This window comes from Leptonotus elevatus, chromosome 10 (assembly GCF_054856555.1).
Source record: "Leptonotus elevatus isolate MCC_2025b chromosome 10, RoL_Lele_1.0, whole genome shotgun sequence".
Taxonomy (NCBI): domain Eukaryota; kingdom Metazoa; phylum Chordata; class Actinopteri; order Syngnathiformes; family Syngnathidae; genus Leptonotus; species Leptonotus elevatus.
The window spans coordinates 8724137-8751176 of NC_141248.1; the positions used below are offsets into that span (position 1 = coordinate 8724137).

Genomic DNA, 27040 nt, shown 5'->3' on the forward strand with positions numbered 1-27040 from the left:
GTTTTACTGGATTTTGACTGATTTTGTAAGGCCCGCAGAATGTTGTGCTCTATTGCTATAAAAACATGGAACCTACCAAAAGAAAGATAAGAGTGTATTTTTTCATCAGGCAAAAAAAAAGGATATTTGTATTTGTTTCCGTTTTGCAGCAATTAGCATTTGAATATAGCTAAGGTTCATCATTATTCACAAATCTGTTTAAAACACTGGGGAAAATAGCTTGTTGCAACATGGCCCTAGTTGATCTCTTATATTCTGCTGCCACCTACTGGCCGTTTTTTGTAATAACTACAATTGCTTTAAGCGACCTCTTCAGGTCAGAGGCTGCATCAAAGCCTTATGTATGCTCTAGCATTTATATATAAAAAAAAAAAGTATGAATACGTTTATGGGACCATGGCAACATTTAAAATTGAAATTTTGTATACTTTTTGGGGAGCAAATGAGTTAACAGGAAATTAAGTTTGCAGGAATTTTATGTTGATAATAAAATAATTACATTCTCAAACTATAAGGTCTTTTTTTTTGTAAATATAAAGGCAAGATTTACTCAAAGAGAGCCTCAACGCCTAAAATAATCCGCAAAGCAACTTTATGCTTACTCAACATTAGTGCTTAATACTGCGAGTTGTTGTTTTAAATGGACCAATCCATCCATAAAAGGCATGCGAATCACTTCAAACAGAATGCAGTATGCTTGACAACAAGACAACAAGATACAGCGCCAGGAGACACTGAGTTACAACACATTTTTAGAGTGAGTGAGTGAATGAGTGGGTCAGTCGGGGGGCGGGGGGTGGGGGGGGGTGAGTAGGATGAAAATGTGAGAGAGCAAACTGCTTGCAGGGAAACATTAAAGCCCAAATGAAGGCCTGGAAATGATAGAAACGCTCCGAGTGCTGTGACTGGAGCTGATTCGACACTCATCATCTTGGCTAGCAGAGAACGTGAAACACAGCAGACCCCCAAGTGCTTGTTTGCTGTGTGGAATTGGGACAGATGACTTCATTCTGACAGGATTAGCCCAAACCTGGATTTAATCTATACAGTGCACATAATACATTTTTACAACATGACAATGACAAAAGACGGCAAAAGAGACAGTTTGATCCTGGGGTTTCACGCGAGCATCAGTCTTGGTTTTGGGCTGATCATGAAGGACATCCTGTCGCACCTCAAAGCCATAAACATGATTTCATTAGAGTATCACCTCCAGACGTAACAGAACAGACAGAAACATAACAACATGAACTCCTTTTGAGGATCACCCACTTGAGTGAGAATTAAAAAAATAAAAATAAAAAACATTTTCAGAGCACATTCACATATCGACATCATTTGGTGGTAAAAAATAATAATTTGAGAAAGGGGAGGCAAAGCAACTTTGCTATCAATATGAATTAAAACCGCACACAAGCTCATTGATTACAAAAACGGTGGTGTCCACAGAGCACCAAATGTCTTTTCTCATTTCAAGCTATTGCTTCATGAGTAGTTTTCCACATTTGTGTGGATATTTGAATATAGTGGTCCCTCACAACTTTACATATCACGTAGTCACTATATCGCAGATTTGTATTAAGATCCAAAATTCCTATATTACGGGGTTAATCTTGGGTTGTACCTCACTATATCGCATATTTTTCAGAGATTATTAATGTTTGTGTAATATTTAAGTCAATCATTTAATCAGTTACTTCCTCCCTATAATTTAATTTGTAATTTAATGATTTTTTATCATGTCCTTGAGATTTAGGAAGACTTGATCTTCCATAACTAATCAATATCGGATTGAAGTGAATCAAATCGGAAAAATCGGAGGAAATTAGAATTAATACCCAGCCCTACATATGACGAGGCAATTGTAGGGCCCATTTATACAAGGACGCTAGCGGGTAAAACCTCCAAAAATACTAATCAGAAGTTCCTTTCGTTTAGACAGTGACAGCGTTTTGGGGATTTGAATATGCAAAAATTGGAAACCATTTACCAGCGTGGAAAAGTTAACTATGCTCCACTGTTACGTTCCCGTATACATGGCCCCAAACTCAAAACTCCACTCAAATCTGCTCATGTCGCGTACATTTTTATGTCACATTCATGTGCCAGTACATTTACGACAACAATGGCGGATTACCATGTCAGAGGTTGCAGGTGACCAGGGCTTTTATTCCCAAGCAGAAGTTTATAGCTCACAAATGTCTCCTTTCTTGTGCATTTCGTATTCCCCATCGTTGCTGTGAGTATGTTTACATTTCACAGGCTTACTTATTCTCTGTTTTCGGTGACGTTCTATGGCAGCGTCAGCAGCACTTCAGGCCTGGCAAATACCGTAAAATCCCGCGGATAACATGCACCCGTGTATACTTTGCCCCCCCACCCCCCCAAAAAAATCACCCTTAAAATGCTGTTTTTATCTGTACTTGTGTATAACATGGTCTCTCAATTTACTTGTATCATATTATTAGATTGAATAATATGAAATTAAGTGTAAATGCTTTTATATCCAGGTAAAAAATAAAATAAGCAATTTTTCCCATAACTATGTTTAAGGTACTTCAAAGTATTTTTTAAATTATGTTTTGAAAAATATTGTTCTTGCACTGTATGTTCTTTTAGTTGTTTTAGTAAGCTATTTTTTTATTTTCTTGATATTGGTTTTAAATCACTTAAATTCAGTTTGTCACTGCTTTTAAATCTATTTTTAATTTTAGTATGTGAAGCATTTAGAGTTACGTATGTATGAAATACGCTATAAATCAGTGTTTTGTTTTATAAACAACCCTAGATGCTGCCTAAGTACTGGTAAACGTTTAAACAATGTGAAAAAAAATCACTTCTTATTCAACCCCCTGCATAATACTTGATTTGGGGTCCTTTTTTGTAAAAAAAAAAAAAATAATAAAGTATTATTCATGGGAATTTATAGTATACTAAAGCATTTCAGCGTCTTCACGGCAGACGCGTTTCTTGGAACTATTCCATGTTTAAGGGTGACTTTTTAAAGATGAATAAGTAAAAGGTCGGCTCCGTTTCTGGGTGGACGGGGCCAAAGACCGCAACAACTAACTGTGATCATATATTCTCACGCTCGCCGCCACTTCGCAACAACTACTTTGACACTCTGGGCTACTGGCTGACTTAGTTACAGAAACACCTCATAATGCTGTCTCACATCACCCTGCAGCACTGGCAGGGCTCCAGCTGACAGGCCTGGCCTAGTGCTCTAATGACTTACAGATTGGTGCGCTGTGGTATACATGTGTCAGGACAATGCCATGGGCCTATTGCAAAAACAGTAGGAGACGAAAAGAAAGAAAGCCGGCAGCTCCTGCTCGTCCTGTCAGCAAGAGGATTGGCCCATGGATTGTGTCACATCACGCTTACGCCTAACAGACCACAAATGAAAGATGCAGAAAGCGCATGCAGTTGAATGGGGGCGTTCTAGGGCCACACAGCAACTTAAGGGGCTTTCATCCACTATACTCAAAAGACATTATCTTTTGACCTGGAGATACCCTCAGTGAGGCAACAATGGTGTTCAAACAGCAAGGGAGAGAGAAAGGGAGCAAAAGGAGTAAATACACGGTCCATTCTGTCGTAAATTTGACTGGGACCAATAGACTCAGTTTTAGAGTAATATTTACATTTGGAAGAGAGTAAAAAATAAATAAAAGTCACTCAAGAACTGAGGAACAAAATCACGACCTTCAGCTTGGTAGACTGCCACTAGAGCTATGCCCCTCCTACTTTTTGCTTATATCCAAGAGGAGACCAATTCTCTCTTGGAGTTAGGAAGATTCCAGCTGACACGAGCGATATACTAACACACAGCAGAAGCAGCATGGCTCATGGAGTAGATCGGCTGGCTCCCAAGCTGAAGGTTGTGAGTTTGTTCCTCAACTCTTGAGTGACTTTTATTATATATATATATATATATATATATATATATATATATATATATATATATATATATTAGGGGTGTGAATTGCCTAGTACATGGCGATTCGATTCGTATCACGACAATAGGTCACGATTTGTTTCGATACCGATTAATCCCGATACAAATCTATAAATTGATTATTGCGATTTTGTTTAAAACTCAAATTTAGAAAATACTTATCAGTAAACTTGTACATGTACACTGTAAGATTTGTATGGAAATGTATTTATCTGAAAATTCAGGTTGCAGTCTGTTTCATGTTTGAACAGCACTGAAATAAAATGTTAAGGCTTAATGTTCCATTAATATAACATTCTTATATGCTTAATGTGTGAATCCTAACCCTAAGTAAGACGTTTTGTGTAATATTCCCATAAAATATGTATGTTTAAAAATCGATTCGGCCGCATATTGAATCGATTTGAGAATTGCGCGCTGTAATATTGCGATATATTGCCGAATCAATTTTTTCTAACACCCCTAATATATATATATTCATTTTTTTTCAATTCTTTATTTTACTCCCTTCCAGGTGTAATTATTACTCTAAAACTGAGTCTATTTGGTGCCACTCTAAATAGAGTCAAATTTACTCTACGGAATTTACTGTGTAGAAGGGGGTGGATAGAAAACAAAACAGTACCTTCTTCCAAAGTAGAAGATAGTAGCCCATTTAAAAAATATTAGTTTAGATTCAAATACCTGATAAGACGATCAACACATTAAGCTGAAAGTCCACAAAAGTACATAAAGTTCCCTTTTCTCAAGGAAGCAAATGACTTCTGCTATGATGCAACTCCAAACTGCCTTGTGCTCATGCTTCATTTGTTGCGTTCTATGTATATTTCATTCCAAATGCATCCACCTCGGAGTAAAATCTGCACAGGGAACATTAGCTGGATGCTGGCCGACCAATCACTGCGCCAATGACATGAATAATGCCGGCCAATCCCGTCTCACAGAGAAATCTAATCTGGCCATCCAACCAGTAGCAAAGACATCATGTTGGCATAACATCTTCAAACCGAACTGTAGGCTGCTTAATCCCCCTACAGGAGGTTGATGCCTTCCCTCGGATCCCTTGCATTGAAATGTAGTTCGCTTGAATGGTGAGCAATGACACAAACTAGCTGTAACCCCCCCCCCCCTTCTTTGATGCTGGTGGACTATCAGCAAGGGTCCGACAGTGTTGTTCCTAATTACCTATTTCTCTATTCCTGATCCTACGGCTGGCATAATTAGCTACCTGGGGCTGCAATCCAATTTGAAGTGATGACAAGAAAGTGATCCATGAAAAAATAATAAGTTAAATCCAATTTCAGCCGGCTTCTAATTAAATGCACATGGAACTAATGAGTCCAACCCTACCATTTCACTGATAATGGTAATTAGCGGGGTGGGAGTTGCTGGCTCTCATCGTTGTGCCACTGTAGGTGTGAAGTGTTAAAGGTAAAAGTGACATGGCTGCTTTTAATTACACGTGTCATCCTGCCAATGTAATTCGCTGGCTTCTCGACCAGTCAAGTATGCTTTGCTGCACTCCATGCAGCATGCAAGGAAGCTGTTTGTATATCAAGGATGATTAAGGTGCCTCAAGGCAAGAGAGTATAAAGCAGAGGCATCTGTTATCCAGAGGCAGCAAAGGGTTGAGGGGTTGTGCGTGTGGGGGCACCCTGAAAAGAGCTGTTTCATGTAAATCAAGGACTCCGAGTCTCCTGCTACTACCACTGCCACTTCTGTGAAGCCACTTTGTTTCCGATGTTGTGTGTACACTGAGCTTCATTATTTTTGACTTGAATACGAGTGAATTGGAAAGCGAGCCTGTAAATCTCCATCTCCAAACGAGTTAAAAGTCTCCTTGTGCCTAATGGGAAGAGCACTGAGATGAGCAGAGCCTTTACCACAGATCAGGTGCTTTTATGGGGTTTACTACACAGCCTAATAACTGCTGGATCATGCCTTTTATTAACTAGTCTGGCCCAACAGAGAATCATTATCCAGGGTGTATAATGGCGATTGCAGCTTGCTTATTTTTAAAGAGGACAGTAGATGAGTCAGTGAGTCAGTCTGCAATCTCTCATCATATAAATGGACATGTCCTCACAACGCATGTTCATACTCTGTGTATGAATGCTAGACTGGGATTTGTTTCATTAACAGAACATGTAATTCCGAGATAAACACCCTGTGGACGTGTGGCATTTGCATTGCAGCACATTTAACCCAGCAAAAAAACAGAACAATGGACATCAGGCAATTTATGGTGTTAGTAAAGATACTACAGCAAGTCTGTGCTCTTTTCACACCAAGTGGGCATGAGTGGGGTGGGGTGGCGGGCAACTCTCTTTTCAAAAGCTGAGTGACAGCTTGGCCAAGCTCTCTGTATACATTAATAAATTAGAATTCTAATTTTGTCTTTGTCTGCAGAAGATGGCCAAGTACTTCACTATGTACCAACAACTGGCTGTATGCAGGAATTTGCGATTGTGGTCCCCTCTGTTGACCTCTGAAGCACAATTCCCTGCCAGGTTGGGGAAACTGTTTGGTTTGATCCCTTTAACTTATTTGAATCCTGACAAATATGCACACAACTGAAAGGTCATCGCAGTCATATTTCATCCTCGGGAGCAACTCTGAAGACATCTGCACAACAAAGTAGCTTTTTCACAACCTGACATTATACCTAGCTGCTACAATGGCTCATTAAAAAGGGCCCCCAATGGGACAGTCAAGGCATTAAATATTATATATACATGCACAAAGAACAGGGCCTCCCTATTAATCACCAAATATGCCCTGAAGTTGTTAGCAATTTCACACTGATTCCCTCCGTCCAAGTCAAAAAGGAAGCATACAGAATTAATGGAAATTCAATCATGCTGATTTAGCACCTGTGCAATTAGGGATAGAAAGATTATCGGCCAACCCGATATTCGGCATTTCAACAAATATCGGTATAGGCCTTTTTTAACAATCTGACGACAGACAAACAAATCAATGAACTCTCTACGCACATTTTGTTTCTGTTTGAAATTAAAACAAAGATACATGACAGTTTAACATTTCAGTTATTTTGAATATTTGGAAAAAATGTGGTTATTGTAGAAAACTATCGGGAGCTGTGGTATTGTTTGTTTTCATTTAACTTTTTAAGATACAACTGATGACCCTGGGAGCTCCCAGATTTTTTTGTTGACATTTTAAAACAATATTATAAAATGCACGGCAATATTCTGTTCGCTCTTACTGAAAATGAATATCGGCTCTAAATATCGGTTATCGGCCTCCTTGACTAATAACCGAGGAACACAATTTTTGTTGAGTTCGGTCTGACAGCTTTTGAACTAATTTTTGCGTGTGGATTCCAACACTGATCTCCGTTTTTCTCTTGCAAGTTTTTGAGTTATAGGATACCCGTTTTCAAAACAAAAAAAACAAAAAACATGAAACAAATGTGCATGAATGTGAATAAAACACTAAGATGGAATGGTCACAAGCTTTGAAAACAAACAAAAAAACAACAACAACATAAAATTTAATTTTACAATATTACGCTCATGGAGAAAAGGCAACACTAATCTATCTTTCTATTTGCAGTTATCCGTAGTACTGACCTTTTGGGAGCTCCACACACTTCTCACTGCACTTAATTAGTCCTAATGGTGACTGCACTAACAAGTTGCTGCATAGCTGTCGATGAGTCCACTCGTAATCGTCTTTCCTTGCTACAGTCTTTCTATAGCTAATGGAAATTTGCTTATTTGGAGAGTAAGCTGTGAAAAAAACTTAATGTGCTAGAAAAAGAATGACTGCAAGTTTGGAATTGGCATGGCAATTTTAATTTTAATCAACATAAAAATCTAACCACATTTTTTTTTCAAATTGTCCCCCAATGTAATCGGTATCGGCCCCAAAAAAAATCCATATCGCTCTTGTCTATTCATTATCCACTTTTTAGTTAGTATACAAATTAGAGCTGTCAAATGATAACATTTTAAAATCAGATTAATCACTTCTCAAAATTTTGATTATCACGATTAAAATTAGAGGCTTTTTATCCCAAAAATTTGCCCGCCAACTTTGAAGAGGCGCTGTTATGTGTAATTTTTTTTTACATTTAGTGTTTTGAGGATGTCTTCAAAATTTGTTGATCAACTGCACACACTCATCCTCCTCTTTTTCTAATCAGTTAATTACTGACCCCAAAAAATGACCCCAAATAATTTGACATAAACAAATATTCTGAATGTCATACGCAAACATTATTTATTTACTTTACTTATATTTGCACAACAATACATGATTAATGCGATATTTTTTGTGTGATTAATCCTCGAGTTAACGCTTACATTTTGACAGTAGTAATAAAAATGCAGAATTAAAAATGTCCATTTTTTATTCCTGTGCAAGAACACCATTTTACCGTATAGTAACACAAAAGTTTAGCTTACTATTGGCTTTTAATTTAGAAACACAAACTCCAACGGCTGAGTACACTAATAAACATTTGCATTAGAGAGCAGTAATAGTAGTAAAAGTAGCAAAAAGAAAATATTTGACAGTACCTGTAAGCTTTGGTCCTTATTGCTTGCTTTGAGGGATTCGCGGCCAGTGTTTTGTTGAAAGTGCTGCTGCAGAAGTAACTGCCCAGCTACTTGGAGAGTCTGAAAAAAGAAAATAGGTTAAATTATTTTTTTATGAAGCCCAATAGAAAAGTGTCAAATAGTAATATGCCCCTTGAGAGCACACCTATGCCCATTTTCAGAGCAGATGCCTTCACTTCTGATAAGCTGATAAACATCGCTTGATATTCTCCCATGATGTCATTTACTGCAAGTAAAGTTGACGTAAACAATTGATCGGATGACAAAACACAAACAAAAGAGTATCCAGAGAGATAAGTTCCATTTGCAGCGTTTTATATTGTTTGATGGTTATCAGTGCTTTTGGCTCTCCTTGAGCGTTGCCAAACTCCAATCAAGAAAGCAAATAAACAGCTTTATGACTGCTTCAAATATCTGTTAAAGGGACACAGCCTTCTCAGTGGAAAACAAAATATAGTGAAGTCACATGTTTATTGCTCCAGCTACTCCCTTTTCCCTTACGATAAATAATCAAACATGCCATCCAGAGCAAACAAAGCTGAGGAGTGCTGGGGGGAAAAAAAGACTGTGGTCTTGAAAACGGTCAGCGATACCAAGAAAAGCAAGCGTTGTGTTCCCACAGCGAGCTGGCCAGTCTCACACCTCCACCAGTAAACCATCTGGGTAAATAACCAGCTTCATTCTTTCCACGATTCTCAGATGATTGCTCCCACAATGAAACAAACAGTCAGGGGCACATCGCTCATCTCATAGATGGAAAATCTATCAGTCCCCTCTTCAATTATTGGGGTAATATTGGAACCAATGTGTGATGCGTCGGAAGATGGTGCCATGTGACTGCTGCGCGATGAAAAAAAATTAGATAACTGTGTGATGTCGGACAACACTTTAACATATACTTTAATATATAAAGAAGCAAAGCAGTGTGCCAAACATTACTTGTCAAAATTAGTAGAAGAGCTGGTTTGTTACGTCACATAATATAATGTATCAAAGTGTATCAAACTTGCCAGTAATTGGGATTTTTCCAATGCCAAATATGTGCTTTCTTTCAGATGTCAACATGTTTTCTTTTCCACTGTAAGTGATGACAAATGCAGTGAGACGTCTGGTGTGTGCGTTTGTGTGTCTGTGTGCGCTGTGTGAGTGTTAGAGACTACGTGTGGGTTTACAACTGAGTGTGTTGGAACAAAGAGTTGAGTCAACAGGATATGATGGAAAGTTCAGACGGTAATGGATAAAGAAATACATTTCTGGGAAGTCTTCTTGAAAATATAAAATGACAATAGCTTCGAACTTGCTCCGTGGCTCAATCATACAACATAATATGTAGTTGACCCTTCTGTCCAGAAAGACGATGACTATTTTAAAAGTATGATGTGATTGTCATGATCTGTTTCTTGTTGTTGCTGTCAGTTGTCGCGTCCCCGTGTCATAGTGAGTTTAGTTTGGTTGCTTATGTGTTACTTGCAACTTCTTGTTTGGATTTAAGTGAATTTTGTTTTATATTACTGGAATTAAACACTTTTTGAGAGCACCGTAACAGACCGTAACAGATTGAACCGACCGAGTCCGAAAGAAAGCAGAAAACTAAATGCAAACAAACTGACGAGACAACGAGGAAAACTGACATGGGACAGTTATTGGAGTACAGTTTTCCCTCGTTTTCCGCTGGGTTTAGGTTCCAAAAAAATACCCGCAATAAATTAAATCTGTGAAGTAGTTATCTTTATGTTTTACATTTATTAGAAATGTTTTGTGGCTCTAAAACCCCTCACAAAACAGTTAATACACTTTTCTCATTGAGGCATTTGTATTTTCTATAATGTAACTCTTGTTTATACATTATCAATGTTCAAAGTTTCAAAACTTCATACATTTTATAAAATAGGTACAATACTGTAAAAAAATATATGCATGCAAAATTGCAACAAAAAAAAAGCGAAACAGCGAGGCCAGAAAATGTGCACCGCGTTATAGCGAGGAAACACTGTATATGTAATAGAATAAGAAAAATTATGCTTACTGTTTTTTAAATCACAAAATCATTATAATTATACATCATATACCATTAAAATCACAATTGTAAATACATGATGGCTTCAATATTGTTATTTTAATGTATTTATTACATCAACCTTGATCGTGAGAATGGAATACTAAAAACATAATAAACTTACTGAGCGTTTCCGAACGCTCTGGAGTTTAGCAGAGAGCGCTTAAGCGTATTTCCGAACACACCCAAAGTATATATATGAGATTTCGGCGAGCAATCGTCAAAGGCAACTGTGTCAATTAATCAGTTACCCTTAGCAGATTCTGTTGCCTAACTTAGTAAAGAAAGCTAGTCTATTAACAAAAATATATATCGATGAAAAATTACACTAAGCACAAAAAATGGCACCCAAAAAAACAAAAATCCATTGATCTTGATCCCCCAGTCATCCGCTAGCTTTCATTTCACAACGCACGCTTCGGCAATTGTCATGTTGTCAAACATATAACATACTTATTTATGTTTGCTCATTTTCAACCTGTTTGAGCAATTTGACCCTCATTTTTTAATATCCCTAATAATCATAGCGTTCAGTGATTTCCGTAACAAAATGCGGATGATCCATAACATTCGTCAGCTCTGAAAAAAGGTAACGTCTCGGCCTGCCTCAGGACCATATCAATTTAGCAAAAGCAATTGTGCAGGGAGTTAGAAAGATTATCAGCCTCATCCTATTCATGGCAACGGTTATATGAAATAATTCTTCTTATTATAGCAAGGACAATAATTATGTGATCACACAATTGAAAACAGAGTCATGATCATCTCGACTTTGGCAAATTAAAATCAAATTGCTGCCTGACGGCACAAGACTAGCTCGTCTGGGTTATAATAGAATGTGACTTTTAAAAGGCAAGAAAAGCAGCAAATGTCTCTTCTTTACTGGGACTTGTGCTTTTCACCTTTAGGAATGTTGCTGTCAAGCTTGTATGTTAAAAAAGCAGACCTTACAGAGGCCTAGAATAACTGCATGTGAACTGCCTCTACATGTTTACATAGCACCCAGTCCACTTCCCCTCCTTACGTGCGCTCTGGAATCTATCTTCTTTTGATCTCCCATTCAGAGATATCACTCACTTGAGACGCAACTCCAATCTGATAACTGCTTTGGCCAAATGTGATCAAGTGAAGTGTTGACAGGCTCAAGTCATCTGTCACACCTAAAAAGTAGAGCTGTTTTCTTGTCTGGACATTATAATGGTTTGATTGAAGCAACACATCTAGGCAACTAGAGAACTATGCAAGTCAGTTAAGCAGGTTCCCCTGAAAACTGAACAGTAGAAAAGGCAAATATTGACCCACATAAAGATTTCTACTAATTTATAGGTGGCCAGGGCCGGACTAGGACTAATTTTCAGCCCTGGAGTTTCAGAGCTCAGACCGGCCCACTTTAGTTCACATTATAATGAACATACACAATCTTAGAGTTAGTGTATCAATGTAAAATAGATGAGCATTCCCTCCAACAATATTCATATTGCATTTGATCAAAAATGTAATTTACAATTGAATGCTCTTACAAGAGCACGGTCTTTGTTTACTTTATTTGAACAAGTATATGAACAAAAAAAGGACAAAAAGAAACCAAAAAGTAAATGTACATTAAATGGGATAGACACTTTACACTTCACAAGGCACACTTGCCAAATGAAGTTAAACCATCAAGATTAAGGCAGCTAACACTGTACTTATTGTTAGTACTCTTATTTTAAAGTGTGTTCTTACCACTTCCAAAAGTCTAGGAATGAGAGTAGGGACTTTGAATGTTGGAACTATGACAGGAAAAGATAGAGAGCTAGTTGACATGTTGCAGAGGAGGAAGGTGTGTTCAGGAGACCAGGTGGAAAGGGAGCAAAGCTAGAAGTTTAAGAGCAGGGTCCAAGTTGTTCTATCATGGTGTAGATAGGAAGAGAAATGGAGTAGGAGTTACAGTGAAGGAGAGTTTGTTAGGAACGTCCTGGAGGTAAAAAGAGTGTCAGATAGAGTGATGAGTCAGAAAATAGGAATCAAAGGTGTGATGATGATTCTTGTTAGTGGGTATGCGCCACAGGTAGGATGTGAGCTGGAGGAGAAGGAGAACTTTTGGTTGGACTTTGATGAAATGACGCAGAGCATCCCAAGAAGTGAGAGAGTTGTCATTGGTGCTGTCTTCAATGGACATGTTGGTGCAGGAAACAGAGGTGATGAGGAGGTGATGGGCAAGTTTGGTATCCAGGAGAGGAATGCAGAAGGTAGGAGTACACAGGTAGACTACGTCTTGTAAATAAAGTAATCTGAAAGAGATCACCGACTGCAAAGTAGTGGTAGGTGATAGTGTAGCCAGACAGCATAGGATGGTAGTGTGTAGGATGACTATGGTGGTGAGGAAGACAGCAAAGGCAGAGCAGAGGATGAAATGGTGGAAGCTGAAAAGGAAGAGTGTGGTATGACTTTCAGGAAGGAGTTGAGACAGGCACTGGATGGTCAGGAGGTGTTTTCAGATAACTGGACAACTACAGCAAATGTGATCAGGGAGACAGGTAGGACTGTACTTGGTGCGTCATCTGGAAGGAAAGGAGATAAGGAGACTTGGTGGTGGAATGAGGAGGTGCAGAAGTGGATCCGGAGAAAGAGGTTAACTAAGAAGTAGTGAGACACTAAGAGGACTGAAGAAAGTAGACAGGAGTACAGGGAAATGCAGTGTAAGGTGAAAGTAGAAGTGGCAATGGCCAAACGAGGGGTATACAATGACGTGTATGCTAGGTTGGACAGTAAGGAGGGAGAGACTGATCTATACAGGTTGACAAGGCAAAGAGACAGAGATGGGAAGGATGTGCAGCAGGTTAGGGTAATAAACGATAGGGATGGAAGGGCGTTGACATATGCCAGTAGTGTGATAGGAAGATATAAATAGTACTTTGAAGAGTTGATGAATGAGGAAAATGAGAGAGAAGGAAGAATAGAAGAGGTGACTGTTGTGGACCAGGAAGTAGCAAAGATTAGGATGAAGTGAGAAGGGCATTGAAAAGGATGAAGAGTGGATATGGCACTCAGTTCTGATGATATACCTATGGAGGTATGGAAGTGTCTAGGAGAGGTAGCAGTAACATTTCTGACTGGGTTGTTCAACAGGATCTTAGATAGTGAGAAGATGCCTGAGGAATGGAGGAGAAGTGTGTTGGTGCCCATTTTTAAGAACAAGGGAGACGTGGCAACTACAGAGGAATAAAGCTGATGAGCCACACAATGAAGCTATGGGAAAGAGTAGCTGAAGCTAGACTGAGGGCAGAGGTGAACATATGTGAGCAGCAGTATGGTTTCATGCCCAGAAAAGAGTACCACAGATGCAGTATTTGCTTTGAGGATGTTGATAGAGAAGTACAGAGAAGGTCAGAAGGAGCTGCATTGTGTCTTTGTAGATCTGGAGAAAGCTTATCACAGGGTACCCAGAGAGGAACTGTGGTTTTGTATGAGAAAGTCTGGAGTGGCAGAGAAGTATGTTCAAGTGGTGCAGGACATGTATGAGGACTGTAAGACAGTGGTGAGGTGTGCTGTAGGTGTGACGGAGGAGTTCAAAGTGGAGGTGGGACTACATCAGGGATCAGCTCTGAGCCCCTTCTTGTTCGCTACGGTAATGGACAGGATGACAGACGAGGTTAGACAGGAATCTCCATGAACTATGATGTTTGCTGATGACATTGTGATCTGTAGTGAGAGCAGGGAACAGGTGGAGGAGAAGTTAGAGGCGTGGAGGTTTGCCCTGGAATGAAGGTTAGCCATAGCAAAACAGAGTACCTGTGTGTGAATGGGAGGGACCCAATTGGAAGAGTGAGGTTACGGGGAGAAGAGACCAAGAAGGTGGAGGAGTTTAAGTATTTAGGGTCAACAGTCCAGAGCAATGGAGAGTGTGGAAAAGAAGTGAAGAAGCATGTGCAGGCAGGCTGGCATGGGTGGAGAAAAAATCTGGTGTGATAGAAGAGTTTCAGCTCAAATGAAAAGAAAGGTTTATAAAACTGTGGTGAGACCAGGGATGTTTGGTCTGGAGACAGTGCCACTGAGGAAAAGACAGGAGGCAGAGCTGGAGGTGGCAGATATGAAGATGCTGAGGTTCTCTGTGGGAGTGACCAGGATGGATAGAGTCAGGAATGAGTACATCAGAGGGACAGCACATGTTAGAGGCTTTGGAGATAAAGTCAGAGAGGCCAGACTGAGGTGGTTTGGACATGTCCAGAGAAGAGATAGTCAGTATATTGGCAGAAATGTCAGGCAGGAGGTCTAGAGGAAGACCAAAGAGGAGATTTATGAATGTAGTTAAAGAGGACATGAAGGTAGTTGGTATGAGAGCAGAGGTTGCAGAGGACAGGGTAAGATGGAGGCAAATGATTTGCTGTGGCGACCCCTGAAGGGAAAAGCCGAAAGGAAAAGAAGGAGTTCTTACAACTTCTGGTACACTACTGTAACGGTAATCGTAGGAGGTTTCCCATCATACTTTGTTGCTGTTACCAGTAACACTTGTGATTTTGTTTTGCCTCTTTTATGTGTTTTTCTTGTACAGACAAGGTTTAATCTAGTTATACTGTTTATTGTTTCTATTCATTGATTAAAGTTTTGCTATTTTTGATGTTAAATTATTGTAACTTGGTGACACCCTTAGTAACAAAGGCAGGCAGTCAGTGCTATTAATGGCCTGTGATTGGGAGTTACAGTTGATTGGCAATGAGACAGTCAACATAAGATGACGTGTGTACTCTTTATTTACGGGCTGATTTCAAAACGAATGTGTGGGCTGCGTGATTTTGAAACAATTGTGTGAGCTCTTGCCTGCCGATTCGCGGGCCGGAATATAGGGCTGGCTCACCTGGATTTGTCCGGGCCTGTGAGTGGCTATTGTTTGGAATGTGTGTGTGTTACTGTTTAACATTCAAAACAATATCTGTAACACATTGTGAAAAAAACAACTCTAAATTTACACAAAACTTAGGGATTGAATCCTGCAGGGGGTTTTCATTAGAAAACAACCTGCAGCACATGACAAGCTTTATCAGCAACACAGACTCTTTTATTTTATCGATTTCATATATGCTAAAATATTATCCGCATCTACTTTTCACATTATATTAGTGATTAAAGGGAGGAGCATCTCTTTTGTCCCTGGGGCCATCAAGCTGTGATAAGAGAACTGCTAAGTACTGGATGTCTTTATGTGCTGTCTGCACATGTGGATTATTTACAGGCTTTGGGGTTTCCTGCTGCTAAAGCCAGCTCTGGGTGTCTTACAAATCCCAGCTCAGAGCATTGCCACACAGTCATGTTAGTTCTCAGCTGGATTCAACACATCACACATCACACAGCCCCGCCCCCTGCATCCCACCCCACAACAAAACCAGCTCGTCTGCGCACAAACACCAACAAACAAAAACGCTAAACAGCCGACAGGCATGGATAGCATGCATTACGCATTATCACTTTAAATTTAACTGTGATCTACTGTACACACACTTGTTGAATACCAAGCAGAAAAATGATTAAAGAGTGTGGATGAATACAAGTAGAAGGAAAACAGTTAGTTGGTGAATGTTAAGGGTGCCATCTTTGTTGCGTTATTGAAGCGATCTCTAAAGTTCTACAAATGTCTGTCTTCTGCCGCTACAGGTGGTAGAGACCTTGAACGTGAAATGATTTGAAGCAGATTGCTCCTAATTGCTAGACGATGTGCAAGCAGGTGTAACTGGATCCCTGCGGCCACAGAGAAAGGAGGAGATGGAATGAGATGTGCACGTGTTTCCATACTCGTGTGGAGATGGGTGGCGCTTTGTGCGCCTCAGCGTATTTACTTAACAGACACGTATCAGAAGACATTATTAGGCAGGGGATGGCAGCTCAGAGACAGCCAGCAACAACACGAGTAATAGGTTAGCCCTTAATGTAGTCCGTCTCACAAGATATCAGGCCCTCTGGCTTCCGTCTGTGGCCTCGGCGGGGTTTTCGGCAGCATGGGCCTAAATGTCAAGGTTATGTGTTTGACTTTCCGACTGATCTTGATTCTGCACTCACCTGTCATTCTTCACTGCTGCTATTTCCTTTCAAAGACAAGACACTTTGCTCCTCGTTCGTACTTTAAATCGTAACGTCCAGCCCAAATTGAACAAGCTCAGATACTTGCTCACGTTAGGCTATTATGATAGATGGCAAGCAGTCAATAAAAAAAAAAAAAGAGTGCCTATTATTAATGTCTTTCCCCCCCTCCCCCATATTTTAGTGTGTTAAAAGTATATAACAAAATAAAAGAGTACATTTCACCATCAAAATGTGTTCAATAATATGCTAAAGTGATTAATTTGTAATCACTATTAATAAAAACACATTCAAATGATGAACACTTCCAAATACATAATATTTGTCTTCAAGGTAAAGCAGAACATAAAGTTCGCCTGAAGCACTGTGTAGTTAATAACAATTAAACCTGGCACTCCACATGGAGAATAGGTCACTTGGTAGAAGCATTTGCATCACGGGGCACTTGTCACATCACCCACAGACAGGCATTATTAGTGATAGACCGATATGGGTTTTTCAAGGCCGATACGATAACGATAATTAGTAGTCAAGGAGACCAATAACCGATATTTCAAGCCGATATTAATTTACAGTAAAAGGGAAAATATTACCGTCAAAAATAAAAAAAAATTAAATAAAGATTTTATTTTTATTTTAAACATTTAAAGAATTGACAGCTTTGTTTAAAATTATAAAAAGTACAGGGATCTTCCAGGGTCATCCGCAAGTGTTAAGCTAAATCAAAAACTAATCAAGTAAATAGTTCCCTAATTTTTTCTATGGTAAATAAAGTTTTCTAAAATGTCAACATCATTTTTTAGTTTATTATAATATTTTTAAAAAAATTAAATAAAAAGTGTAGGGAGGTTGCAGTGTCAGTATCATTTTTCTGAAGGGGAAATTTTAATAAATCCATAATGAAAAGTTCCCTGTATCTCACTGAGTGACAAATGCATGCAAATGTAGCCAAGTTGGGGTTTTCGTCAGGGTTTGTAAAAGGTTTCAGAAGATCTTCACAGACAGGGAAACATTGTCTAAATATGTTCGAAATGTCTTTGTGACAAGTAAAAACTGTCTCTGAACATCTTACAAATCCTGATGAAAACCCTAAATTTGCTATGTTCGCAAGCATTTACCGCTCAGTGAGATGCCAGCTTTATCGGCCTTCAAATTCATAAAAAGGCCAATGCCGATATATGTAAAAATGCTAAATATTGTCACCGATTATCGACCAGGCCGATAAACGGATAGGGCCGATAATCGGTCTATCCCTAGGCATTTTATTTCCAAACATATGTAAAATAGCTGTCTACTTTGTTGTACTTACAACTTTAATATCATATACAGTGGAAATGAAAAGTCTACAAACCCCTGTTCCAAAGCCTTTTTTTTTTTTAAATACACCAAGTTAAAATTAATTAAAAATTTTGTTCCGCCATTTATGTATACGTAACCTCCAACCTGTACAACTAAATTGTAAACAAACTTGAGAGTAAAAACTCGGAAACGTGTGCACACCCTCTTCAAACGGTATGTTAATGTGTTCAAAACGATCAAATCACATTTAAACTCATATTAAATTGGAGTCAGCTAAGCTTTGCGGTTCGAAAATGCCAATATTTGGGGGAGGAGCAAAGGTTAGCTTGTTGTTGGTAGAAAGTGAGTGAGTGTTGTGGCCGCTTGAGTATATTCTTTCTTTACCATGAGCTTAATTAAAAACACAAGCTATCCAGTAAATGAGATTTAATTATTGGCAATCGCTTATTGCGAGTTGCAATGTTCTCTACTTCCATCCATTCATCATCTGAATTGCTATTTCAGTTCAAATGAATTAACATTAGATCAAAGTAAGAATAAGTGAGCATTATTTATTTATTTTTTTCCGCATTTGACTGTGTGTAGTGTAGGGCTACTAAAAGTTTCATCATGTAAAATGTGCATTTAAATGTGCTGTTTTACTGTATAAAACCTTCAGGCTTTTGCTACAAAGAAAACAAATCTCAGGGGAGGGCCTACTAAAACATCAGAACTTTTGGTTTGGTTAATCAGAGGGATTTTTAATGGTAATGGCTGTTTGCTAAATCCCATTTAGCACAAGTTTAAATGTGATTGGCTAATTCTGAAAACAGCTGCATCTCCAGAAAGTGTGTCACCATATTATTTTGTTTTTTGTTTGTTTTTTTGCCCTCTAAAAGACTCAAATATTTACAAAAATATTGATTTATGTTTAAATGTAAAACGTAAATAGTGGCATAGTCTTATATCACAAAAACTGCCCTTCGAGCATGGACGCAGATGAAAGTAGTGACGAGGGGAGGGAGTTCAGGCGGGTGGAGCCTGGTACTTGCGAGGTCACCCTTGCCCTTGCACACCTCGCTTACCCGGCGAGGTCAGCCCAGTTATGCGGGCCTGACAGCTTCCGTTTGCTGTGTATTCTGCATTTGTTTGGATTCCCCAACCTTGCTTAGCCAGCAGCTTAACAACAGATGGCTAAAGAAGGCCTCCATTCAGAATGGCCTGCATGCGAAAACCACACCAAGGAAAGTACACAAGCTGCAGACAAAACACACAGACACACCAAAAGCCAGCATATGCAAATGACATGGATTGTTGGAGTTGCACAGGCAGCAAATATGGGAACAGTAAATAAGCTTTTCCATGCTTCATCAGTAACTTTTTGTTGCCATCAAAAAGAAGCACGCCAAACTGTGATGAGACACTTGAAGAGACACATGGGAGTGAACACACGGATGGTGTTGTCTGATTATGCCAAACAATGAGGATGATTCAATAACGGAGCAGATCTCACTAAAAGCATTTCCTTCCTTCCATTGCCATTATTAAATAGACCCTGTGTTTATTACAACGTCAGTGCGGCGTAAACCCATAAACACGCTCCCGGAGTACATGAGCAACCAGCAACTATATATTGTTTCTCTTGTGAGTCGCTCTTCCGCCTCAATTACGCCTTTCAACTTCAGAGGCTCAGTATGATAAAGTGGCAGTAAAAATCATTCACATTAATACACCATTGTGCATCTGCTGCTAAAGGTAATTAAAGAAGTAAATGACTCATAAGAATAGACATATTAGGCAACTGGGCTGCCTCATGAAAATATGTACCATTAAGATACCGCATTTTCTTATTGGCTCCAGTAGAGCTTATAGGCTCTTGATGCTGATTTAATCCACTCCAGTGGAAAGTCTATCAGTGCTCGGTCGCGTGTCTCTTATGTCTATCCACCTTGAGCCAAGTACTGTATTTAAATTTTAGCTCGAGATTTGGCTGTGAATGACTATAGTTAGGGAATGAGGTCACACAGAAAAAGCAGACAGCTGTGCAATTTTGGTACATGGTGACAGCAGGCAGATGACCAGAAAGAGACAAATGCTGTATCAAAGTGTCAATGCACTCACAAAAGATGTGCATAAAAAGCTTTGAAGTGATGCAGTGCAAAACCCATGGCCGCCCGATTGGGAGTGCAAGGTGGTCTCCAGATGCCAATCCAGAGTGGCCAACTTTAACGTCATCCACAAGTGGAGGTGTTCTTGCAGTTCCGATCTCCTGCATTTACATGCCAGGTAGACACAGTTCTCTCTGCACTGAATTTAAAGGGAATGAGGGGAGCTGCTTCGATTGGCTTTGTGACATTTAAAAAAAGAAAGAAAAAAAAAAGACTTTTTTCACCTGATACATTTCATCTAATTTATTTTCATGTGATTTTATCAGCACAACTCTAAACACTAAACGTTGACCCAATTTCCAGATATTTGGGGATTTGAGTGAGACTAGATGTGACTTGACTCGACAGGACTCGACTTGAACAAGAGTGTCTTGGCTGTCTGTGGCATGACTTGACTTGACTTTTGCTTGGCTTGTCTTCAAGACATGTCACACAACATACAACTCGTAATGCAAACAAAAAATGCACCCACACGGCCTGAACAAAGACAGACAGACTAAGACTCAATCCCAATACCGCTCGTCTTGCCCCTCGGCCATCAGAATGTGCGTTCAAGACGACAAAGGAGTTTCCAAATTCTCCGTAAACTGTATGGGTAGGGTTACAGACAAGGGCTGAAGGTCCCTTTTCACGAAGATAGACGCCGACCTTCCTTGGTTCTCTCCTACTACAGTCACGCCCAGTCGGCAACTCAGGTGGATGTAATGGCGACACCAGGAAATAACAAAAAGCAGGAGACAAATAAATGTAAGTATGTTAATATTTATTGAATGTCATAGTAATAGACAGTCATAGATAGTGGTTTTATCGAATGTTTTATACTTTGAAAGAAATTGGCACAATTGCGTGTTTTGCTAAATGCTCGCTATTGTTGCGTCTGTTACGTCACAACCACACGCAGCTGCGGCGGCTCAAAGTGACGACGTAGCGGATTGGATAGCAATAGTACATTCCCTAAATACTAGGGGTGTGAATTGCCTAGTACCTGGCGATTCGATTCGTATCACGATTCATAGGTCACGATTCGATACCGATTAACCCTGATACAAATCTATAAATTGATTATTGTGATTTTTTTAAGTTCAAATTTAGAAAATACTCATCAGTAAACTTGTACATGTACACTGTAAGATTTGTATGAAAATGTATTTATTTATGTGAAAATTCAGGCTTATAACTGAGCCACTGCATTTAACAAACAGGTTGCAGTCTGTTTCATGTTTGAACAGCACTGAAATAAAATATTAAGGCTTAATGTTCCATTAATATAACATTCTTCCATGCTTAATATGTAAATCCTAATCCTAAATAAGACGTTTTGTTGAATATTCCTATAAAAAAAATTGATGTTTAAAAATCGTTTAGGCTGCATATCGAATCGATTCGAGAATTGCGCGCTGTAATAATGCGATATATTGCCAAATAGATTTTTTCTAACACCCCTATTAAATACACTAACCCTAATTGACATAACAAAACAAACCTGGGCAAAACACAAGTGGCTAAGCTGCACTGATTGGTTGACACACGAAGGAGGGCAGACAAACACAGGTGGACATGATAAAGCTTGACGAGACAAGGGAAGGCTCACAAGGAACACAACAAAAACAGTAACCACAGACTAGACAACAAGAACACCCAAAAAACAAACAAAAACCCAACAAGCACAGAACCCGAAGTCCAAGATTTAAACCCCACTGCAGTAAAAATACATATGGACACTTCTGTGTTGCCATGTCGAGTTGCCCTTAAGCAAGGCATCAAACCCCGTCAAGCTCTGACACTTAGCTTGTGGTTATCGTACTGTTGCTTCATCCGTCTCTTGCCTGGCTGTGTGAGAATTAGCTGCTAGCCTGGTTGAGCAATTAAAATATATTTTGGTCAAGCAAATTAAAACAGTATAATACATAAGAAAGGCTATTAGATGATATAGAATTAATGATGAGGGCAGATGTCAGCTATAACTTTTCCTTTGACCTCATCTTTTGTTCATAGCACACGATGCCGAAGGATTCTCACAGCAGACACAAAAATACAAATCAAGTAGTTTAAGTGAGTGAGAAAGACGATAGATGCCAACTGTGCTGGACTGTCAGAAAACATGCACTTCTCAGGATTGCATCTTTGTTGGAAGTCTTGCATCACTTTATAGCGGGGAGTGTTGTGCTTGGGAAAATGGGCACTTCCAAAAACCCAGCGTGAGACCCTACGAGTGGATTTTATCATGCATGGCATGAATGGTATTGTTTAAAACGGGAGACTAACGTTGCCTCGTCGGTAGCAGACTCGAACATTACAATACATTTGAGAGTTGAGGGATATGACTGGTAAAATCCAGAAATCTTCCAATTCACTTGTGGTGAATATAAATGAATGTAGTCAACGTGAAGCCAGAGGAACTAAGAACCAAACAGAATGTCCAACCAGAAGGCTTGTGTACATAGAGAGGGAAGGCTAAACAGACAATAGGCTCAATCACAATATGTCAAAGTGATTGATTGTGACCTGTGACCACACTCTCACAATAAATAATGCAGGTTTTAAGTACCATTCAGTGTATTTCATGGATTGACAATTATTATATTTGGATACACAGTATCACAGAGACCTCCAATAAATCATGATACCTTTGTAGATTATTCAAATATCGATCAAACAGGTTGCTCATAATTATGCCCGTACACTCAACTTACGAGGTAAAGAACATTTTAGATATAATGCAAAGTAACTGTTTGATCCCCATTGCCATCTGATGTTCAGTGTCTTAACTTCCCCCGATGAGAGACCTTAAACATCATGAGCTGCCAGTACGAATTCCCACCGTGTCTACGGAACAGACGCAGAGGACTGCGTATGAATCACAGCCACGTCCAATTGGCTATGGATTGAGTTGCAGCAGTCAGAGGCAGCTCCCTGGGAATAGCGGTGTCTCTGTTGAAGCCATTCCAAGATGGGAAATGTGATCCTGTGCCGAAAGGAATAAAAGAAAGCGAATAGGAGGGGGGAAATCTGATTGCTTCAGCCACATAGAGAAGCAATCTCCTACTGAGTCTAGACATATCAATCGTCGCACAAGTGTAATGTGTTATGGTCTCACAAGCAGATGATAGGACTTGTGGTGGAGGCCCAAAGTTTTTGTGTTTTAACTCATTTTGGTTTATCTTTATTAATTGACTTTTTGAATCAGAAATGAGCAAGTTGATGTACCTGTATGGAAAAGACATGGTTGCCAATTACAACAGTGTGTGTGTGAGTGCGCACGTGTGTGTTTGTTTTAAGAAAAAGCGGTCAGAATCTCTAAATGGTGGTCTAAAAATATGTACTCATGAATATATTCACTCACCTGAATTTAATACAGTAGACATTTTTCTGCTAAGTTTAGAAAACAAGCGTAATTAGGTGAATATCCGCAAAATTTACTTTGGTTAGCTTTCAAAACACTTCCTCTTGAAATAAATAACACTTATTAAACAAACAATACAATACCTCTTGATCACAATTAAGTGACGGGCATTCGGTAGCTAAGTAGTTTGAAGCTAGCTAGAATGAGAAGCTAATGTAGCAGTCTTCATCTATGTTCAGTGCCCTTTTATTGTCAAACATTACAAGCTAATAAACTCAAAGAATGAAGCTTAAATCAGTTTAAAAAGCTGTTCTATATGGGACAACAAATAAGGAAGCAACAAACTACTAAAATAAAAGCAGTAACTGCCCCTCAAACCAAGCACATGCTTTTAAATAGTTCAGTGTAAGCAGTCAAGTCATCGGGGAGGGACACACTTTAAGCACAGAAGACAATAAGTATAAATAAATCAATAAGTAAATAAGTAAATAAATAAATAAATAAATAAATAAATAAATAAATAAATACAATTTTAAGGGTAAAAAAGAAGTATCTTTACCCCAAAACTCAAATTAATCGATATAACGAAATAATTGCTACACCCTACTTTAACGTATATTTTTTTTTAAATGTTTTTCCCCTGAAAATGTTTTCTGTACATAATTGAAAAAAAAAAATTAAAATGACAGCTAAACAAGGTGTACTGAGGTGCACAGATGCACTTCACGAGATCGGTGGCGATTGTACTTCATTGTACAATAAAACTCAAACCTTTTTCTAGTACGAGGTTCTTCGTAGCAAGACTAAAGATGTCAGCTTTAAATAAAATACAGGTGGGCAGAAGTTGTCCCAACAACAAACATTGCAGATACCAAGGACATGTGGGCTATAGAGATGCTTGTGCGGTGGGAGGGTGGATGACAGACTGCTGTTCAACTCCATTAGCTGCTGTGTGAGAGGGGCGCATCTAGCAGCACACGACCTGTGAAGAATCTTAGATCTCGCTCTATCTTGGAATGGGGATTGCCGCATTAATTCGAGGACTGTAATCTCTCAAGCACATCAAATTACTCTCATTAAGCACAGGAAGAAAACTGCCTCTGCAATAAGTATGTATAAAAAAGTATTTATTACCAATAATCACCTATTTAATATGAGGTAGCTTACAACAGCTTTATTTTTGCTGATTACGTTTAAAAATGGCGAACGAGGAAGGAGCACCTTAGAACAGGCCCATACAAATGTGTGCGTGCGTGTGTGGACACACTCAAATACACAGCTCATGGAGTTTACGAGAGGAGTTGATACAGTGATTAAAGGGGAGGGTAGCGGGATACGGTGCTCGAGGGCCTTGGAAAGGACATGCCTCGCCTGGTCATAAAAAACATACCTCTGTCTTTAAGCTCGTACCGGAATCGCTCTCGGTGGGTTCACTTTGAGGTGAATCACTAAAGAATTTACATGCTAAGTGGCACATGTCATCACCAAGAAAATGCACACTTTAACTTAACTAATACTGTATGTTCACCCAGCACAGCCACTGACTTTGCTGAAAAGTGCTCTCTCATTTGCAATGCGTATTTATTCCACAAAACTGTCAAATATACTGTATAAGAGATCTGTATTTATTTTTTTATAGTAGATAGCATAAGTTATATAACACTTTGGTGGTATAAAATGAGTTCCCTGCTATTGCAGGTATCTCTCACTGTGTATGTTAAAAGAAGCCTTGACTGTAATGACAAGTTTGCTCCATATGATTTATTTGGTTGTTACTAACATATCGATGAGGTTCGTTTTTCAAAAATCATTTCCAGTTTAATACATTTTGTAGAAATTGTATTTGGACGTAGGCCGCCATTGTTGTTTGAATGGCGGCTGGCTCTCTGCCGAGCAATGCGAAACGAGTATAAAGGAAGCGAGGTAGGCCTCCGTGGCCTTCCTAAAGGGACGATCAAAACTCTTGAATGCGTCTGGTGAATGACAAGAGCACGGCGTGGGGGAGGGTGACTCTTCCGATCGCATGTTGTTTCTTTAGACTTACCTCGCTTGCTTTATGCCTGTCTTTACGCACCGAATGCCTTGCGACGTAAATAACGATGGCGGTGTACGTACAAATAAAGTTTCTACAAAATGCATTGAACTGGAAATGATTTTTGAAAAATGAATCTCATAGTTATGTTAGTAACAACCAAATAAAACATATAGAGCAAACTTGTCATTACAGTCAGGGTTCCTTTTAAGTAAAAGGTAAGGATGGCCTCAAATGCACAAATACTACACAAAACAAATACACTAAATGGTGTTAATATTAAAAAAAAAAAACAACAGAGCATAAACTGTTTAAATTGTATTTGTAATTGTAAATTAAAGTTTCAAACTGACTTTTCATTGACACCTATGAGAAAACAAATGTCAGATTGAATTTTTTTTTTTTAGTTTGGTCCATCATGAGGTTCTAAGCTCTGATGTAAAGAAGTAAATAAATATGTATCCTGTGGAGGACCGATGATCAACAATTTGGTTTCCCCCAATGGAAGCAAACCTATCGTTTTTTAACATTAAAATAAATGGTTATGATATCTAAAAGCCTCCTACACAGTAGACAAAAACACATCAAAATGGGATATAGAATGATTTTCATCTACAAAATCAATTAACACTGGGCGTCAATGGGTCATTCATTTACTAGTTCACCATAATTACCTGGTTTTTTCCCCCTTTATAGTAATTTACTTCTTTATTCATCTGGGGCACTGATGTCCCTGCAAACCGAAAGAACACATTTTGTGTAATTATTCAAATTAAACGCAGATTCCTTAGAGAAAATGTCTGACAGACCACAATGCAGCAAAGCTAATGCCCTCCAAAAACAAACTCCCCTGAAGGTAAATGAGGGATTCTATTAGACATCAGTCTACACACTGTCAATTTCAGCATGACTTGCTCAATTAATTAATAAATGAATTGGCTTGAGGTGAATAGAAAATGCTAAATCAAATAAAATGTGAATAAAGACGAGTGCCTGTGCACACTATGTCTTGGCTGCAGTGGTTCAAATGCAGAACTACAGGACAATTAACAGCTGCTCCTGAACAGAGATGTTGAAAGGTGTTTATAGTGGATCAGTCGGCGTTTTAAAAGGAAATAAATAATTTTAAAAGCAATCTATCTTGTGTCACACAAAATCCACCTCACATTAATGCTTTGTAAACATTCACACAACACTGCAATTATTTGGATTTTGAGTGTTTTCTTTCCTTCCTCGAACAGATGTTGAAAATAACACACTTTCCTCTTGGCTCCTGGTCAGATGTTTAAAATAGTCGTCACCAAAACACACACAAATAGAATAGTGTGGTCGGAAATCAGCAAAAAGGATGCACCTGCTAGAAAGAACTTTTCTTTCCAAGCTATACATGTTTTACGTAAGCGCCAGGACATGTGGCTGAAGTGTAAGCTTTAAAGTTGACCCACCAACAAGGTATCAGGAGATACACGTGAGCACGAGCAGTCTAAGTCATATGTGAATTTTGGTACTTTAACAATATCGACCAACGAGTCCTCCAACAATAACGACAATAATGGTCTTTT

The 27040-nt window shown here is 39.0% G+C and overlaps 1 protein-coding gene across 12 annotated transcripts in view; it reads right to left on the bottom strand.

The window, feature by feature from the left end:
- The window catches only part of foxp1b (forkhead box P1b), a 188372-nt gene that overhangs the window by 60192 nt on the left and 101140 nt on the right, over positions 1 to 27040 (bottom strand). For all 12 annotated transcript variants that reach the window (XR_015096313.1, XM_086087384.1, XM_086087381.1 and 9 more), the window contains one exon: positions 8509 to 8607. Coding sequence is in view for 11 of the 12 variants with exons in the window: in XM_086087384.1 (XP_085943510.1) it covers positions 8509 to 8607 (99 nt within the window). In the remaining variant the exon portion in view is untranslated. The remainder of the gene's footprint in view (positions 1 to 8508; positions 8608 to 27040) is intronic.